Genomic DNA, 18,467 nt, shown 5'->3' on the forward strand with positions numbered 1-18,467 from the left:
CTGCTCAGTGGACAAGAGTGGATTTGTCACATCTGATTTGTGGAATTGTTTGTTGGGAGTCCGTGGTCAGCTTTGGCAGTAAATGTGGTCCTGTTTCAAGGAGAGTATCTCCGTGCATGGCAGCTGCTTTGGTGTGACTGTAAAATAGCGTGTCTCTTTTGTGGGAACTGTGCTTAAAGGAGGGAATCACTTTTTTGACTCAAGGTTTTCACTCCTCCGATGTCGCAGAATTAGGAAAGCAAAGGTCACCTCAGGGTCATCAGAGGTGACCTCCAAAGCTGTAAATGGTTTTTGCTTTGTTCATAATCGGACATGAAGGCGTGAAAGAACGTGAAGTTTTGTGTCGTTTTCCTTTTCCCCACAAGTATCAGGAACACAAACTCTGCCCCCACTTTTCAAGGTGGATGTGGTTTCCTGGGAATCTTTCTTACTTGTTTTCCTGCTCTAAAATGTCTTGTCCTGAGGGGTTGGAGGCTTACTTTTCTTATTTGGGCATGAGAGAAATTTCTCACAGAAAGCCCTTAGTTGGAAATGAGGTTGAAATAAACGCAGCTTTGACCTGATTGATCAAAATCCCTGTGTCAGTGGCCAAGCTTTCATCCCGTTTTGAAATGACACTTGTGTAATTCTCTGGGTTGAGGAGCTGGTCTCCAGCTAGTTTCAGGATTTGAATCACTGTACTTTCGAACAGCAGGAGTTTTGCCTGTCTGTTTTCCAGCTCCTTTTGAATATGCCTGTGTGATTTCCAGAGGAGAATAACACCTGGGGGAAGGCTGGGTCCCCGCCCACAGATCCTTCCCTTCCAGCCTCTCGAGGCCTTCAGTAATACATTGAAATAGCAAGCAGTAGTTACCACCTGCAGGCAGAGGACGAAATGATGCTTCTAGAAACATTTGCAGGCAGCCTGCTCTCTAGCAATAGTAAAAGAGAGTTTGTGGCTCCCCACTTGTAAGCTGCTTGGAGTGTCTAAACTGCTTGATTTACAGATATTGCTGAGATGTGCAGGAGCATCAAGTTCATTGTGTAGAGAAGAAAGAGGAGGGAGGCTTGCCCTTGGCATTTACTTACGTATGTACGGTAGAACACTTGAGCAGCAAAAAGAGAACCCTTGTGACAGAAAAACATTTGCAGCCCCTGAGAGCAGAGAGCATGAGCGCACGCAGCTTCTGGTGCACAGATGATGCTTTCTGTCCCTTGGGGACTCAGTGCAGCCCAATAGCACGCCACTCTCTTAATGTACAAGGATCAGAGTTCTTCCACCCTGTGCTGCTGCGTTAGTGCGCTGGACAAACTTAAGCGAGGAGCATTCCCCTCACAGAGCTTCATCTTTGTTGTGTGTAGATGGCAGCCAATGATACTGACATCCTTTTCAAAATGTCCTGAGATTAGTTGAAAAGTACAATATAATGTTCCTAGATTGTGTGTTATCGTTTTATCATTCATTAACGACAGGGTTTAGCAGATAGAGAATGCCAAACATTCCTAAAGAATGTGGGAGGTTGGTTTCTTTTGGCAAGCACAAACCAAGTCGTTTTCAGTGTCTGGTACTTGAAAGTACGTCTGCCTTGGCTGATACTTATCTTCTGGTTGTCTTTCAGAGTGCTGCTCCAGGAAGACCTGCAAGTCAGTGATAGCGAAGACAGCGATGACAACCAAGTCGGTTTTAGATGTTTTATACGCTGGGCGCGCAGACATGCCTTTAAATCATCAGGCCTTGTTGCGTTGTTCCGAATGCCTTAAGCTAACCTTTACTCTCATTCTCCTCCTTCTTTTTTGTGAACAAAACAGGTTGCTGACAATCCACTTGCTCCTCCAAGGTACAGCTTTGTTCTTGAACTAACAGCTAGACTAAATAAGAAGGGAAAAACAAACTACGTCTTAATATATGGGGTGCATGGGTAAGGGGTTCCTTGTTTCTCCTGTAGATACAGGATTTGGTTTCTAGCTGCCCGAAGCTGCTGTTGAAAATTGGCGTTAGTTGTATGGGGTTTTACAGAAAGCTCCAATGAGAAATGAATAATCCAGGCATGCTGGATTTTTCTTATCAACCAGAATTATATTTCCCCAAGTTCTCTTGCCCTCCACCAGAGTATCTGAAGATCACCCTGGAGCCAAGGGGGTTCTCAGTTGTAGTAGTGCTGGGTGAGGTGTGAGTCCAGTTTTAGTTTAGAAGGAAGCCCAAAACAGCCAAGCAGGCGAAGAACGGAAAAGCGTTGGGTAGACTCACGGAGGCTGTTTCAGCTCCTCCTGATAAGGCAGCTCCTTATAAGTAGTTCCTGCCATGTATTGTTAGTCAGAAGCAATATTTAGGGTAGACGTAACGGCCACCTGCCAGTATTACAAGAAGTTGAGAAGCACAGAATTTTCAAGATTTTCAAGAAACTTGCCTCCAATCCATACAAATGTGTTGATTCTGACGTATGGAACAAGTTTCAAAGAGAAAAAAAAATATTCACAAGCCCATTTCGAAACAAAGGACTGCATCCAAGTCATGGCTCTTCCTCAGTTCCATTCACTCCTGTTGCCAGTGCTGGAGGAAAACACTCCTGAAGAGAGGAGAGTCTTGCAAAAACTGCTGGTGCTTGACGTGGTTGTTAAAGAAGCAGTTCCAGCACCTTGCCCAAGTAACACAGATGAATTGAAAACTTTATGGGAAGAATATAGAAAAGAGAAATCATCCTGGCGTGGATGTTTCTGTGTCATTAGCCTTTACGGCACCCTTTTCTTTTGAGGGATGAGGCTTTCAAAAGAGCACTTGCCAGTTTTGGTTCCTTTTTAAAATTCAGTTGGCTAAATGCAGCTGCAGACTGCAGCAGTCCTGCTCAGAGATTTCTCTGACCTGGTTATAGAGTTGGAGGTTTTATTACTTCTAGAGGTTTTTTATTCCGGTGCTTTATCTTTTGAGCATGGCACTGTATTCCTTGGCCTTATCCTTTCTCGTCTCAGTACCAAAACAGGGGTTTCAGTTTTAGTTTTGAATCTTGTCATGTCAATATAACAAGAAACTTCACCTATGCTGCTTTCTAATTTTATCTCATGGTGGCCTTGCAGTGTCCAACAGTCCCAGGCCAAGACTGTAGCATCAGCACATTCCAGCAGCTCGGAGTCAAGGAGCACCAGTGGCTCAGGGAGCACCAGTGACTCAGGGAGCACCAGTGACTCAGACAGCTCTTCAGACTCAGAGACAAGTGGCAGTGAAGCCAAGGAACCTTTGAGAGCGTCAGCGCCTGAGGTGAATGCAGATAAAATGCAGAGGCTGCTTAATACAGCCTCTTGCCTCAGCCTCCCCGCTGTCTGAATGCAGCCAGGACAGGAGACCTGAAATCCTCTCATGGCTCAGGTGTCCCTGTGACGTCTATGCTGCATCATCAGACTTTTCCTGCCCTTTGCTCCCCTTCTAGAATTGATCAATTCTATAACCCTTGTTAACAGCATAATTAGAGTTTTACCTGCTTAACCTTGAAGTGTTTGTCTAGCACTCCTTGAGGAATTAGTGACTTCACTGGCAAAACATAAGGAAGGCGCAGATGAGCAGCACAGCTCGTCTGGGGGTGTCTGGGACCCACCTCTGCTCACGGGGCTTTTCTGGGTGCTAAAGCTATGGACTGCTTCAGGATAAGACCACTTTCCTGATAGGTTAAGAGGAGCCCCTCTCTCAGTGCAGCTCCTGTGCACAAGTGACAGATTGAGCTTCTCCCAGATTGCAGCTGAAGTGATCAGACCTGCAGGAAGGGCTGGAATGTGCTTAGACTTGCTTCTGTTGGATTTGGCTCAGATAGTGCTGCACTGGCAATTCTGAGGCTTTTATTGGGAAATGCAGACAAACAGAATGTGGTGCCTTAAGGTTTCATTACTGAGAGCATGCATTTTCTAAAAGTCTGCTGCGGAAGTGCTCGTGTCCCATGGTTTCAGACAGTTCCTCCAGCTTGCAAAACATTCTCAGGCCAGTGGGAAGGGAAGCGCATGCCTATATCCTATGGACCACAGCTGATGTAAGCAGTCTGCTGACAGTTTTGAGGTGCTCTCACAAACCCCAGAAACCCTATAATTTATTTCTTCCCCCTCCGCCAGCCCTAGCTTTCCTGTCTTTTACCTGAGAAGCACCTCAACGGGGAAAATTTTATGTGCAGAAAACAGACTTTGAAAAGGAGTATCTTTCTCATCTTGCATCTACGTGCTTTACCATCCAGCAGTTCAGTTACAGACTTTGCCCTTTGCAACGTGGGTGTCTTTGGAAGGAAGCAGATGTTATGTGCTTCTCTTCTTTTACCAAATGCTGCCTGCTTTGTCCTGAGAACCCTCCATTGAAAGACCCTTCTTGCTCCAGTGAAGTTATTTGCCACTGTTTGCCAATGATCAGCTATTTGCCACTGATGGTTTATCCTTGTTTTATACAGCAAACTGTTCATCCATGATGCTCGAGGAGCAAGTTAGTGCACACGGCCTGTTTGTTTATAGTTAGTTCTTCCCATGCAAAAGCACAGACTTTGACCTACAGGCCATAGTTCCTTCTTCTTCTTAAACAGAAGTCTAGTGTTTGGAAAACCTAATGAAAACCCCTAAACCCATGGGGAAACAAACTGGGTTTTAAACCGGTTTTCTAGGTAGTTTCACTCAAAGAAAGTTGAGGACATGTCTTGTTTATCGACGTGTTCTACAGCGAGTTGAATGTGGATAGAGAAGAAAATCACAGCGGAAGGGACCCAGGAGTCTCGGTAAACCTTTCATGTAGTAGAGGCTGTCTTTTTGGAGAAGAACTGTGGTTCCTCTTGGAAGCAGAGTTGTGACTGAGGAGAACTGATGTGGGCAAGAGCATAGCTGTGCTCTGGTGTCCAGACAATGAGCTACACATTTGAGTGATGCTGACCCACACATGGTAGTTTCAGCATGGGTCCCAGAGAATTGTGTCTGATTTGCAGCTTCTGTTGTCTGGTTTAGGGTTAGTTGGCTTTACTGTAATATGTCAGACTGCTATTAGATTAGGCAGGGCTTGTAGCAATCCCATTCTGTTATCTGACTGACTCCAGAGGCCTTCAGACCTCGGTCATTGCTTATGCCTTGCTTGATGCGGAGGGAAGCGTGTGTTGGGCTGTGTAGGCAGAGGAGTGGGAAGAGGCCAGACTTGATGTGCTATACAATTCTGGTAAATGGTTTTCTCATGGTTAAACCACAGGAGCCTGACAGCCGACCTGTCAGACTGCAGAGAGGTGTGACAGCTGGCACAGGTTCTTGTCGCTTTGAAAGCAGTGCTGCGTGCAGGAAGTTTTGCGCAAGCGTTGCGAGGACAGCACCTAATCTGTTTTTACAGTTGACGCTCTTTATAGATGTTGTCTCAGTTTGCAGCAGGGTTGGTTAGTGGCAAACAAAGATGAAGCTTTCATGTAGACTGGTGTCTTAGTGAGTGACAGGCAGGGCTAGCAGTGATCCAGGAGTGCTGTGCAAGACGTTTGACTGATCCTGTGGAGAAATGGGGTCTGTGTTTCTGAAGCAGATGTCGATGTGCACATGCTAGAGCATCCCCACGGTCTCATGGTCTCTCAAGCTCTTTCAAACAGTTGAAAGAGGAAATTTTCCTGGGTTCTAGTAAGCTGTGCTAGAAGGAAAATAGCTCATGAAGCCCTCAGTCTTTCATCTCTCCTTTCTCTTTTTGCCTGCAGCCTGACCCACCAACTTCCAGTAAGTGGCAGCCTGGCAACTGCCTAACCAAGGTAAGCCCACCCTTCTCCCTGCAACCCATTTAAAAGCAGCACAGTATCTGAAATGCCTGCTAGAGTGTGCAGTCATTTGTGCTACCCGTTTAATGTCTGTTGTGGGAGAGCACCTTGTCTGCAGTTTGGGGGGGTGCCCCGAAGAACTAACCCAGCCATCCCAGTTTGTGCTTTTCAGTTTTGTCCGTGGGTGCCCCTTCTGCTGCCATTAGCCAAGTAAGCTCAGTCTGAGTAGCATAGCCTTTTCCTGTGTGGAGTAGTCTGAAACAGTTGTGATTGCTTGCTTACACAAAGAGAAAGGAATTCTGCAGGCTTGAACTGTGTTATTCCTTAGGGGCGATGGTAGAAGCTTCGTGCCTTTTGCTTTTCCATAAATGCAGGCTTTTAACTGAAGCAGGTTCACTGACAGTAACAACCATCCCTAAACCCTGCTTTGGATCTCAGTGCTTGGATAAATACATAGAAGGTTTCTTTGGCTTTCCCTGGAGCTGTCGTGGTTCTAGCAGTGAACAGACATACGTGAAAAGACACGTATGTCCAGTAAGGGGCTTTCCAGACACATCCTTGCAGAGTCCTTCTGCTGTAATAGTTGCTTTCCTTTGAATTAAAGGCAGCCCTTTATTTAGCAAAGATAGTAATTGCTCACAAGTGGTTTTTGGAAAGCTATCTATCTCCCAAAGGGGACTGTGAATAAGCTTCCAGGCAGGCACAGAGAAAGTTGGCTGCAAGCCTTATGGTGGATGGGTATTCGCTATGGATATTTCTGTGCCTGTATACCTTTTTGGTGGTCCGCACCAAGCGGGTAGCTTAGCATGTGTAGGTGAATAAGCCTGGTTCCCATGTGGGTTTAGTTTAGTCTTGGCATTTTCTGAACTTCCCATAGTTGTAGGGGAGAATTCAGGAGGGTGGGGAAATCGTGAAGAAATTTGAGAGACCCCAGCAGTCCCCCTTGTGCAGAGCAGTGGGGGAAAGGTGAAGAGGCAGTAAATCTGTCACTTCTCCTGCTGCCTCAGAAGACCCAAGGCAGGAGCTGTTTGATCTTAGACATGTCCTGCCTGGCAGTCTGAGCGTCTGACTTCAGGACCCCCCCCCTCAGAGCCTCACTGTCTGTATTATGTAAGCATGCATCTGTCCTTGGAGGCTCATCACAGCCAGCTAGGTCAGTACAGCTGTCAGACATCTTTTGCAGCAGTGTGGAGCTCAACCTGAGAGACAGTTGAAGGTCATGATCTGGAGCCTTGCCCTGAGCACGCTGCCAAAGGTAGACTCGGTGCTGCACGCAGCCCACTGAGCTCTGTGATAGTGACATAAACCTGGATGTACTCTTGGGAGGGACACAAAGTCCTAGCATGCTATTGGCTATTGACAGCCAGTGGATAACGCTGACTGATAAGTGCAGGTTCTTTTACATTTTCTTGGCTTGTAGCAAAGTATTCTGAAGATTTTCATTCATGTGAGCTGATGATTTTTGATATCTTGTACTTTTCCATCCAGGGAGTGTAATTGAAAAGTAGTATTTATTACCTCTCTACCTTAATGGTTCCTGTTGGAAGACAGTGGCAGCAATTTTAACTGACTCTTAAAATTTCATCTAGATCATAGTTTTGTTAATAAACCCAAGAACCCCTGCACATCTGAATGCAGCGTTTTCCTTCCCTTTGATAAGACTTATCAAAACCCCCAACTGTCTGCAGTTCATGACTACATCAGGAGGAATCTGAATACATTTCTGTATAATTCATACCAAGTAGAAGAAAAAAAGCCCAGCCAGAACAGATGCAATGCTTATTTTGAGCAATGGAAGTGCCTTAATTTTGATTACTATTAGCCGCAAGAGGTTGAGCAGTTCCATCTCTGCCACTACAAAATATCCAAGCAGAAGGAGATAAAATGTCATCTTAGGATACTGCTCAGTGAACCTGAAATCTGTATCTGCTGTGGTCTGGGTTTCCACTTTGTTGGTTCCACTATCTTTTCAATACTTCTAACAAGAATTGATCAAACTTAGCTGCATTGGTTTATACTTTACGTGAACTTTAAAAACCTGAGTGATTTGGTTTTCTTTCTTCCTGTTAGAGGAAAGCGGTGGACGAAGAGACGAATAGGAAGAAACTGAAATCAGAGAAAGAAAAAAAATCACTGAACTCTTCACCTAAGAAAGACTCCAAGAAACTGAAGTGAGTATACGGTGGTGGAATGGCAGAAAGATGCACGAAAGTGAGTGTGTCTTAAACAAGGAACTGTATCTTCTGTCCTCACACATTTGCTTATAACGTAATGTGCCTCCTGAGGCTTCATCTGCTGAAGATTTGTCTTTAACTCCTGGAACCCACCAGGTGGCTGTGGGAATGGAATTTATTCACCTTATTATTTGTTGCAGGTGTGAAGTGATACTTGGGTGTCACCTGTTTCCGATCCCTTCTTAATGCTGAGGATTATGGTTCTAACCATTCAAGAATAAGCTGATGTTGCAGTGGCCGATCGTCCTCCCATTCTTGCTGTTCGCTGCTGCACAAGCGTTGAATGTTGTGGCATTTGTCCAGATTTCTAACCGTCGAGATGGACATGATTTTAAACGCTTCCCATCCTGCAGCTTCCGTTGCCGTCTGCTCTGTTCCATGTATTGCGCATAGCTCGGGATATCTCTTTACGCTGCAGGAAATGTAATTGCCAGTTGTGCCCATATTGCTTGTCCTTTTAAGCTGGTAGGCAACTATTTGCGCTGCTGCCTTTTGGACCAGATGCAGGAAACACATTTGTGCCAACCAGATTTGTTGGTTGAGTTCCATACAGTGCGGTAGACTGCCTGCCTGCTGGGATGCAGGAGTCATTCCCCTTCTCCAAACCTCCGTGGAGGCAATCTGTCAGCAGGTGATTGCTCTAGATGGTCTGGGGGGTGTTAGCTGTTCTATGGGGAGTGGCGTCTGCTTGTTCTGCATGGTAGTTGAGGTGTTTCAGGGGATGGCAAGAGAACTTGCTGTCTAGCTGAAGATGCCCCTGCTCATTGCAGAGGAGTTGAACTAGACAAGTGTTAAAGGTCCCTTCCAAACCAAACTACGATTCTATTCTGTGATGTTTGAACTCTCAGAGAGTTCATTATTTCTGCTTTCATGAGAAACAGAAGTAGCCTTAAAATGCTTTCTAGGCAGGTGGCGAGCATTTCCCTTCTCCACTAAAATCATCTTGTTGGTTTTGTCTTTTTGTATCTGTGACTTAATGGGCAGACAAGCGTGTGTTTTGAATCATGACTCTGTCTGGAATTTCAGGGGGCCTTTATGGCCGGGAATTTCTCCTTTATTCCAGCATAGCGTTTGCAGTGCTTCTAATGGATGTGCTGAGATTTCCCCTATATAATTTGCGTAATTTGTGCTACCAGCATTTTGGCTAGATCTTTGCTAGAGCAAATGCTTCCAGGCGCATGTCTTCAAATGGGAGGCTTGCGCATCAGTCATGGGCTACTGCATTAAATTCTTGCTTGTGGCTTGAATTTGAGGCATTGCCTTGGATTGGTATAGCGTTGAGGTTTGTGGCCTGAAAATACGAATAATCTGCTTTTCTGCCAAGAAAATAGAGACGTACTCTTAAAGCGCTGAAACGCTGGGCTAACGTTTAGTTGGGTGGTATTTCAGCTGGTGTAATAACGGAGGGGCTTTGACACTGGGGTTCATTCCTCCCTTTTTCTCAGTGAAGGCAAACCCCATGTTCCGGCTTTGGGAGTGAAAGGAGAATATGTATTTTGGAGGAGAGAGGGCACTGGATCAGGTCAGAGGGTGCTGCTGTGCTATAATCCTCTCTGGAGCTGTAACAAGGCAGTGAAGTTAGGGAGCACGAGTGCAGTGGGTAGGGACTGTGCCATGGGAAAAGTGGGTTGTGGAGCAGGGGAGAGGACTGTCTCATGCACAGCAGAACGAAGCCAGATGCGCAACGTTACAGTTCAGTCTTTTCTCTGGGTTTAGCTTAATTTCCTCCTTGTGATGTTGCAGTCCCTGAGGTGGAATGCACTGCTGAGTATTTTTGTGTAAACTTTGAGAAGCTGAATCAAAGTGATGGAAAGGAGGAGTTGTGAAACAAGGTTTAGAGTTATTTGGTGTTGCTTCGAGCTGCCGGAGTTCCCTTGTATTGCTAACTTCAGATGATCAGAAATCTGCTATGCCACCATATTCTTAAATGTGATAGTCCCTGCCATTCAAAAAGTGCAACATTTTAAATCTCTGACTTGAACCCTCTCAGTCTTGTGAGTGTTGTCTAGTTGAGCAGGCAAGTCTTAAAGGAACAGTTCGGTTTAATTCTGTCCAAGTGTGTACAGGATCAAGTGTCAGGGTGAGTATCTGTAACCATAGAAGACACCTCCTACCGTAATGGGGCAAGAGAGGCAGTGCTGCAGTTTATTTGCCCTGTTGGCTGATTTCTCCCAGAGAACTGACTGTCTCTGTCTTTAAGTAAAAAGCGGCTGTGTTGGAGGGATGCCTTTTTTGCAATATCCTGCTATCCTGGTTATAAATTTGTATTCCAAGGACAAGTCCTGGGGCTTAATTCTACTTGAAAAGCAACTCGCTTGTCTGTTGTTAGCAGCTGAAGATGTGGTATCTAATGCACACTGAAATTTCATTTTGCCTTTGTTGGATTCTTAATGTCATCTTCACTTCCAGAGAGATTTCAGCATCATCGGTACATGATGCAACGAATTTTGTAAAAATTCACTACATTATTGATGCACCGTATTCATCCCAATTGCTGAATGCTCTTCCCGTCTCCAGAGCATCAAACTCCAAGGCTTCATATGAATACTGGAAGAAAGATTTTCAACCTCCACCACTGCCACCACTGTGTCCTATACCTCCTGCACCAAAGTCAACAAAGGTGGCCCAGAAGAGACGCAGAAGCCAGAACGACGAGCTGTCTGCCATCGACAACACAACCAAGACCGAGAGCAACAACAAGGATCCTTTGATCTGCAAGCACCGCAAAGTGCAGAGTAATGAAGCTGAACTATCAAAGGATATCAAGGTAGGTATCTGTTATAACTAACAGGAAGTTCCCTGCAACCCGTGGGTGCTGCGTGATTCTCTTTAGAAACATGCTCTGAGGATATAGAAAAGGAAAGAAGATAAACCAGCCACCAGAGAAAGCTCTCTGAGGCATTTTGCCCCTTTCACGGCTATCTGTAACCGTACGTCACTAGCCCAGAAGCCTACACTGTAACTTCTCTGCTGACTTGCCATCGTTTGTTTGCATCTCATTTAGTGAAGCTTAGTGAGAAGAGGTGCCCGTGTAAAAACCAAAGGCATCGTGTTGATGGCAGTAACTGTTTCTGACTGTAGGCAACTGCAAGTACAATACTGGTGTAAAATAAGGGTGTTTACAAAAGGGAAAAGTGGGCTGCTTAAAAATAAGAAACATACAACCCGCGTGTAAGGTTTTCATAGTATCATAGAATGGTTTGGGATGGGATGGAGCATTTACCACTTCTTTGGGCAACCTGTTTCAGTGCCTCACCATCCTCACAGTTTGCTTATGAAATTGTTAGTGATCCTTGCAGCTGGATCTTTGTATTTTTGGGTTGTAAAATTCAGTTGTCTTCCTATTTACTAGTGACTGGGTGGGTGTGCTCTAGTATGTTGTGTGAGTCAAGCCCGACTGTGCTCGCTCTCTCAGCTGGCTTCTAACTGCTTGCTTTTTCCTTATAATGTAGTTGGTAATGGAGAATCAACGATTTTGTGGTTAAGCTGGAAATAAGTGTGAATGGATATTACCTCTTGCTGCCTTGGTTAGTGAAAGGTTTCCTGAAAAATGTGCTGCTTGCAGCCTTACTGCTATCTTAGCCATTGTGCAAGGAAAGCTGCTACTTAATTTCCCCATGCTTGGGAAAAGTATTAATGATGTGAATGGTATTAAGCCTTTCTACTAGCAGTCAGGTAAGAAGCCAGGTTTTCATTTCCATTATTGGAGGAGGTGCTGGGGAAGTAGGTTAGAAGACAGGTAGAGCCTGGGAGATAGACTATGCCTGGGACAAAAAAATATTTCCTATTGAAATTCAGGAAAGGCAAGCTTTGGAATCGTTTTCGACATCTCTCTAAGCAGATTTATCTGTATTCTGTGATTTGTCAGGGATCTGCCGGACACGTCACAAAACTTTTCCCAGTGCCTTCTTTGCCAAATGGTACCTCCCAGCCAAAGAGACCTCAACTCAAGTTTGAAAGGTAAGGTTTTGTCTTACACCCGTCATCTGTACTTTGTAAAGCCACCAGGCCAGCCTGGCCCTGCAGCTACCCTGGCTTCTGCCTTAATAGGCATTTCTCTGGGGAGGAAAGAGAGAAGGAGAGGTGTCGGTGACTTGCCCTGTACTGTCTTCTCATGTCTGGGACTTACCCCACCTACCCCAAAGCAAAGGTCTAATTACAGCATTTCTTGGACTAGAAGCACTACTCTAGAAATTAGTTACTTTTTCACTCTGAGAGGAGGTACCTCTTGTGCCTGCCTACAAATGATAGGTTTTGATTTGCCTCCTTCTTGGCAAGTGGTAAACTACTCTGTGACAAGGTGCTGGGCAGGCAGGTAACTTTTTCTGAGAGGGCATGACTCTTTACTTGCTCGTTTTGTTAGTGCACGACTGGTTGTGTGCCATTTGCATGGTGAATAGTTTATCCCACTGCCTTTTCCCTGTTTTCTGTTTTTCCTCTCTGTGTCCCAAATTCAGACATCTGAAGTATCCAGCAGAATACTACGCAGAAGAGGCCAGGAGGCTGAAACACAAAGCTGATGCAATGGTAAGTTTTGGCTCTGTGCTAGAAATGTAAAGCAGCTCATGCATTGGGAGCCAGTATTTGTGTTCATGTGCATAAGGATTCACCAGTTAAAATGACTTCCCATACTCCAAACTTGGAGTCTGTTCAAGTCATATGTGGGGATGCTGTCTTTGTTTCCCAAAATGTTCAGACATTTCCCTTTGTTATAAACACATCTAGAGAACATGCCTCAAGAACAGGATTTAGAGCAGATGTTGTCTGAGGTTAGCAGGCCACTTTGCTTTGCAGAGCTATGACAAAGCCCTTGTCAGAACAGTTATAGGACAGTTTACCCTGAAATGTCACGATCCTGACAGTAATTGTGTTGCTGGTGGACAAGACTTGGAAGTGCCCTTTGCAGATGTAAGCAGCTCTCTTCTTTATGTGCAGTTTAGCAGTGTACATGAAGTAGTGTAGTTTTTTGCTAGTTAGGCCTCAGTCAGATAAGTTACATATGCTACTTGCCATTTACCTGTGAAAATGAAGTGAGGGAACCTGCCTTTCATGAGGCAGGCCTCCAAGACCAGACAGTAATATCCAAAAACTGTACAGATAATAAATACTTGGGGAAACCATTGGTCAAGAGGAAGAGCTACAAACAGCCAGAGCACACCCAGACCACATTAACTGTCACCTGGAGGCCTGGCCCGCATCTTTTTCTTCCTTCAACTCCTGACTTACTAGGGAGAAAAAGGGAATGTGGGTACACTTGAGACATTTGGGTACACTAAGCCATTTTTGTCGTAATCTAAAAATGAGAATATTCTTCCCAATAGACTGACAAGATTGCGAAGGCCTTTCAGTACCTAGAATCTGCCCTTTTCTTCATCGAGTACGGAATTGCCTTGGAAGCGAATGCACAGAATTTCGCCTACAAAATATTCCAGGACACCACAGATTTCATCAAGTAAGCAGTTTTCAAAGCAGCATGTTTGGAGGGGAAGGGTTAGTTGCATTGCTTGTTTGCACCTGTGGCAGCTGTGGGTTCCCACCATGGAGCAGAGTTCAGGTTGCTGTACAAGCACGAGACAGGCCATGCAAAGGCACCAGAGACAAATCCTTTGAAATGGTTCAGCATTGCTTATCGGAAGACGTAGGCGCCATGTCCTCTTGAGCATTTGAGCCTTGCAGCTGAGGTACACCAGAGAACACCGGTTCTGACAAGAAAGGACATGAAGGGATTTTTCCTTTATCCAGACCTGAAGTTGCTTTTGCATGCGAGCTCAGTAGCATTTCAGTTTTAAAAAGCAAAGCAGCAATACAGCATGTGGAAGAGCAGTCAGTGCCCCAGAGGTCTTGCAACTTGATTGAAGGCAGACTTTACTGGTTTCTGCCATGTGTTTTTCTACCAGTACGCTTTATTGGGGCTTCTTTTAGCAACCTTCCCCATTTAGTTTCAGAGCCATAGTAGATATATGCAGGTAGTATGACATACACGGGCCGTGTGACATGTACAGGCAGCACAACCTGAGGAACCATGTATTGGATAGGAGGGAGACAGGTATCAGTTTATTCCTATTGAAATGAGGGGATGTATGAGTGTGTTTGAGAGTTGATTTGATGCCTTGCCTCACAGCTGAAACAGCTGTCAGGTTTTTCTGTCATAGCCTGCAAACTTTTAAAAGGAATTATTTGCTTTCTCCTCTTGAAGGACTGTATTTCCCAGCTGCTGCTGTTGCTTTGCTTTGCTTTCAGAAAGCAGAGTTGCTTGGCTGTGTTTTACCAAGCGACGCATTTCCTCTGAGATGTCTGCCCCAGGCCATTAGGTGGCCCATGGGGAACATCTACTTGAAGGGGTGCTGCCTGTTAATCGTGTAAGAGGAGAGTGAGTCACATAAGAGGCCGTTATCTGTTCCTGTGGCATGGAAAACAAGGCGTTTTGAGACAGTCCTCTGCTCAAGGTCATAAAAGCACTTGGTGCCAGGACTAAGACCTCAGGGCATGTTCCCTGACTTTTGGACCAGCCTTTGAGATAATGGCATGCACTGTTTTCTCCTATAAAGAGCGGGCCATCAGATCACTGACGGCTGACAAGGTTCTCCTTCTTTTGTTTCCTTAGATTCATCATGATGCTAAAATACTGTATGAGCCCCTCAGCACCTTCACAGGAAGAAATCTTTACCGTGTTATGGTGCGTAACTCTTTTTCTGTGCCTTCGTACTTTTTAGACTTGATCGAGTGAACGACTCATTACTTTCAGGGGGAAAGGAATGAGTGAAATGGGAATCAGGGTTCTGCAAGGAAGAAATCCTCACACTTGAAAATCCAGACTGAACTGGAACACCTCTAGTGTGAGCCAACATATCACAAGGGACCACACGTGGAAGGCACAGGCTCTAAAATCTGATATTCTGGTAACTCGAGAGCACCTAAGGGCTTTCACCTAAGGTGAAAGAATGCAATTTGGCTGCTCATGTTGGAGCCACCTAACTGAAGCTGTAGCTTGAACGTAGCTGAGGCACGTGGCTGCAGGGGGGCTTACTCAGCCTGTGGCACCTGTAAGAGGCTGGGCTCCTGTTTATATGAAAGACCAGACCCCGCCCTCGTTTGGTTTCTTTCCCCTTGTGATTATTTCACAGTGACTTTTTTAAAGATAGGCAGAAGGAGGAGAAATCCCGAGCTTTCTGGACTTTGCAGCAGAGCTGAGGCATGCCTGCCTGCGTCCCACAAGGCTGGTGACTGCTGAGCAGGCAGCAGCAAGCGTGAATATTGACCAAGCTTGGGTGTGTTTCTGTTGACAGCATGCGCTGCCTGTCCCTTCTGAACATGGCCCTGTTCCGTGGCAAAAAAGAGACTGCAGCAAAGTATTCCAGCATTCTGAACGACCACTTCAAGGTAGGGCACGCGTAACTGAGCTGCCAGATGCATGGCTGCGCTAGTTACTGATGGCAGCTGAGCAGCCCAAATCTAACAAGAGTTCTTTTCTTGCTGCAGAGATTTCCCACAAAAGCACCTTCTCCGTCTGTTGCAAGGTAAGATTTGAAAATACATGGGTTGTAATGTGCCCATAAGGGTGTGAGTGAAAACAGCAGCTGGAGTATTTGAGTTGCAAGCTGCATGTGAGAGTGCCTTTCCATTGGCTCTTTCTTGCCACCTGAAATCTATTGTTAGGGGCCATGAGTATGTTTCTGCTCTCTCTTTCCCACCTCTTCTTGTTGGGAAGGGGTTTTCTTTGTTACGAGGTCCAGAGTTACCGTGTATCAGGTAACCAAAGAAGTGGTCAGAGGAGCAAAGAAGGTATCATCACTAGGCTGTTTCAAAGCCCTTGTTGTCATCTTTGTTCTGTTAGAGATCCTTTGATACTTAGTGAGATACCCTTCCTGTCTTCCTGGCCACTGTCTGGTAGGGTCGTGCCTTCACCCTGTGGCAGCATAACTTTGAGGTGATACCTGAATATTTGTCTCTTTAGCTCAGTCACCAATTAAGAAACTCATTTTCTAATTTGTGAGTTCTAGAGCATGTTGTCCTTTCTAGGTATCTGCAGCAGTGTTGCTGTGTATGTGGCAGCGAAAGTTAAATGTTCATGATGGTGTTTCTTTCTCCTGCAGGAGCACAGGCATGCCTTCTCCATCGTTTCCAATGCCGTCTCCTACCACTTCTCAGCGGGGAGCTGGCAACTGCAGTGGCAACAGTATGTGCTCTTCAACCGCCGTCTCCTCCGATATCCCAGACATCACCTATTCCTACGTCAACATCACTTCCTATGTTCTCTCTGCGCTTAATTATTGGGAGCGAGCTGATGCACTGATCCTGAAGAATCAGGGTAAGCTTTTGCCCTCTGGCTTTTCTGTCTTTTGTGTTGTGTTTGTACATATGTGCATGCCTAAATTCTAACAGTGTAGCACGCACCATACCTAAAGATCAAAGCATTACATACAGACAGCTATGGCATGTTGGCAGAGATGCCAGATGATGATATATTGATGAGTGTTGCCATTTAAAGGTTGGCTCGGCATCCTCAAATGTCTAAGAGCTAAGGGGTGAGCGTATCAAGTGCAGGGAACCAGCCAACTCGCATTTCCTGGTAACACAAGAGGCATAAGGAGTTTTTTGCTCTTTACTTTTCCCTTTGGGATGCTTAGGTTTGCTGAGTGGGTTCACTTTTACTAGAAACATTTTGGCCTGCAGCCCTGTGCTTTTGTTGGTCAATCTTCCAGGTAGTTTTGTCTTGAGAGCAGTGGGGCTGGCATCACCCTGTAACAGAGAGGCTGAGCTGCCCTTGAACTGGAGTTCTTCTGGGGCACATGATCAGTATTTGCCGGTAGCATCTCCTGACATTGCTGCTACTTTTTGTGTTTTACAGTTTTGTTGTTAAAAAGATTGTACTGTCCTGTGGTGCCGCGACAGGTACAAGCAGCGGTGAATGCTCAAAAGCCCTAGATTGGGTGCCTTCAGTGTGTAACCTGCTATTCCACGTGGCATTTGCAGCCATTGCAGTCATTTTCCATAAACCACAGCTTTCTGAGCTGCTGTGGGTGAAGGGGTGTAGTGTCACAATCTGTTGGCAAACTCAGAAAAACCCAAAAAGACCAATGTGCCTGGCTCAGTTGCTGGAAGGTTGTAAAAATTCGCTAACGAGGCAGTGGCTGGAATTCAGAGAATACTCCCGAAATGTTCCTTACACAGCTGAGCAGAAGTTTTCAGCCTCCAATCTTTGTGTGTAAAAAAGGAGAGCCGAAAGGTACTCTGCAACATGATTGAGACTGGAGGGACTAAGGGACTGGGAAAAGCCCATGTCACTGGAAGGCAGGTCCTACAGGAACGTCTCAGAAAGGTGACCGGAAAGGAACAGGTGGGCTGATTTCCCATAACTTGCTGTCACCTGCAGAGAAGATTGCCAGTACAGTGCAGGGTGTGCGGCCTGACGGCACCTCCCAGCAGCCTCAGATAGGCTACAAGAGCCGTCTCCTACCTGTGCAGGAGAAGGAGCATGGTGCCTGAAGTTGGTGGGAGGATAGGAGCACTACCTTAACCCTGCCTCAAGTGCCCAGCTAAAAGCAACTCAAATTAGAGCTGTATAGCCTGTCAAGCCTTAGAAATGTTTAAACCTGTTCAGTTGAGAAATCGTGATGGCTCCAGGGTTTGAGGATGGATGAAAGGAAAGGGCTGTTCTGACAGCTGTGTGTGCTTCTGGGCATCCTTCAGAAAGACGGTCAAATCTGGCCGGTTCAACATCTGGAGGAGCATGTGGCAGGGACTGGGGTGTGAACACCCAGACTTCTCCCCCCTGCCGTGGAGTCTCAATGTCCTTTTACAGGCACTGGGGGAGGTGGTTCAGTGTGTATGCACACGCGAGTGCCTTTTCCTCTCGTATGCCCTGCCGTGCGTGCTTGTTAACACTTCCCAGCCTTCTAATACCGCTGAGCTGTCTGTATTAACCACGTGTTTAACGGGACTTCCCAAGTGACAGTGTGCTGCTGTTGTTCCTCCGTGCCTCTTGTGTGAAACCAACCAAATGTTTTCTCTCTTTTTTTTTCCAGAGTTTTTTGGGGAACTCGGCGCAGCATCGGAGGAGCTGTCACTGACCAGCAGCTTGATCAGACTAGTCCGCTATGTTAGACAGGGTTTACACTGGCTGAGACTGGAAAACAACATGCCTTAACTGGTGCTCAAGTTACTTAAGTTGGTTGTTCTTCTTCTTCTTAAGTAGCTGGAACAACTTCTTCTTCTTAGGTACCTCGACCAACTTCTTGGGTACCTCGACCAACTTCTTAGGTACCTAGGTACCTGCAACAATTTCTTAGGTACCTGCAACCACTTCTTAGGTGCATGCAACAACTTCTTTGGTACCTGCAACAACTTCTTTGGTACCTGCAACAACTTCTTAGGTACCTGAAACCTCTTCTTAGGTGCCTGCAACCACTTCTTAGGTGCCTGCAACCACTTCTTAGGTGCCTGCAACCACTTCTTAGGTGCCTGCAACCACTTCTTAGGTACCTCCCAGCCCTTCTTAGGTGCCTGCAACCACTTCTTA

General features: G+C 45.8%; 1 protein-coding gene across 1 annotated transcript in view; it reads left to right on the forward strand.

Annotated features, from left to right (window-relative positions):
- LOC133264977 (AF4/FMR2 family member 1-like) overlaps nucleotides 1-17,434 on the forward strand; it is a 31,001-nt gene extending 13,567 nt beyond the window's left edge. The window contains exons 8-20 of the mRNA XM_061445174.1: nucleotides 1,599-1,656; nucleotides 5,658-5,708; nucleotides 7,785-7,885; nucleotides 10,466-10,715; nucleotides 11,817-11,908; nucleotides 12,260-12,263; nucleotides 12,416-12,475; nucleotides 13,270-13,400; nucleotides 14,553-14,624; nucleotides 15,235-15,337; nucleotides 15,428-15,465; nucleotides 16,042-16,256; nucleotides 17,322-17,434. Of these exons, the coding sequence (XP_061301158.1) occupies nucleotides 1,599-1,656; nucleotides 5,658-5,708; nucleotides 7,785-7,885; nucleotides 10,466-10,715; nucleotides 11,817-11,908; nucleotides 12,260-12,263; nucleotides 12,416-12,475; nucleotides 13,270-13,400; nucleotides 14,553-14,624; nucleotides 15,235-15,337; nucleotides 15,428-15,465; nucleotides 16,042-16,256; nucleotides 17,322-17,434 (1,288 nt within the window). The remainder of the gene's footprint in view (nucleotides 1-1,598; nucleotides 1,657-5,657; nucleotides 5,709-7,784; nucleotides 7,886-10,465; nucleotides 10,716-11,816; nucleotides 11,909-12,259; nucleotides 12,264-12,415; nucleotides 12,476-13,269; nucleotides 13,401-14,552; nucleotides 14,625-15,234; nucleotides 15,338-15,427; nucleotides 15,466-16,041; nucleotides 16,257-17,321) is intronic.
- The last annotated feature ends 1,033 nt before the right edge of the window (nucleotides 17,435-18,467 follow it).

Source organism: Pezoporus flaviventris, unplaced genomic scaffold, assembly GCF_033815535.1.
Source record: "Pezoporus flaviventris isolate CSIRO_AGI_PZ_B2104156 unplaced genomic scaffold, CSIRO_AGI_Pfla_v1 ptg000002l, whole genome shotgun sequence".
NCBI classification, from domain to species: Eukaryota; Metazoa; Chordata; class Aves; order Psittaciformes; family Psittacidae; genus Pezoporus; species Pezoporus flaviventris.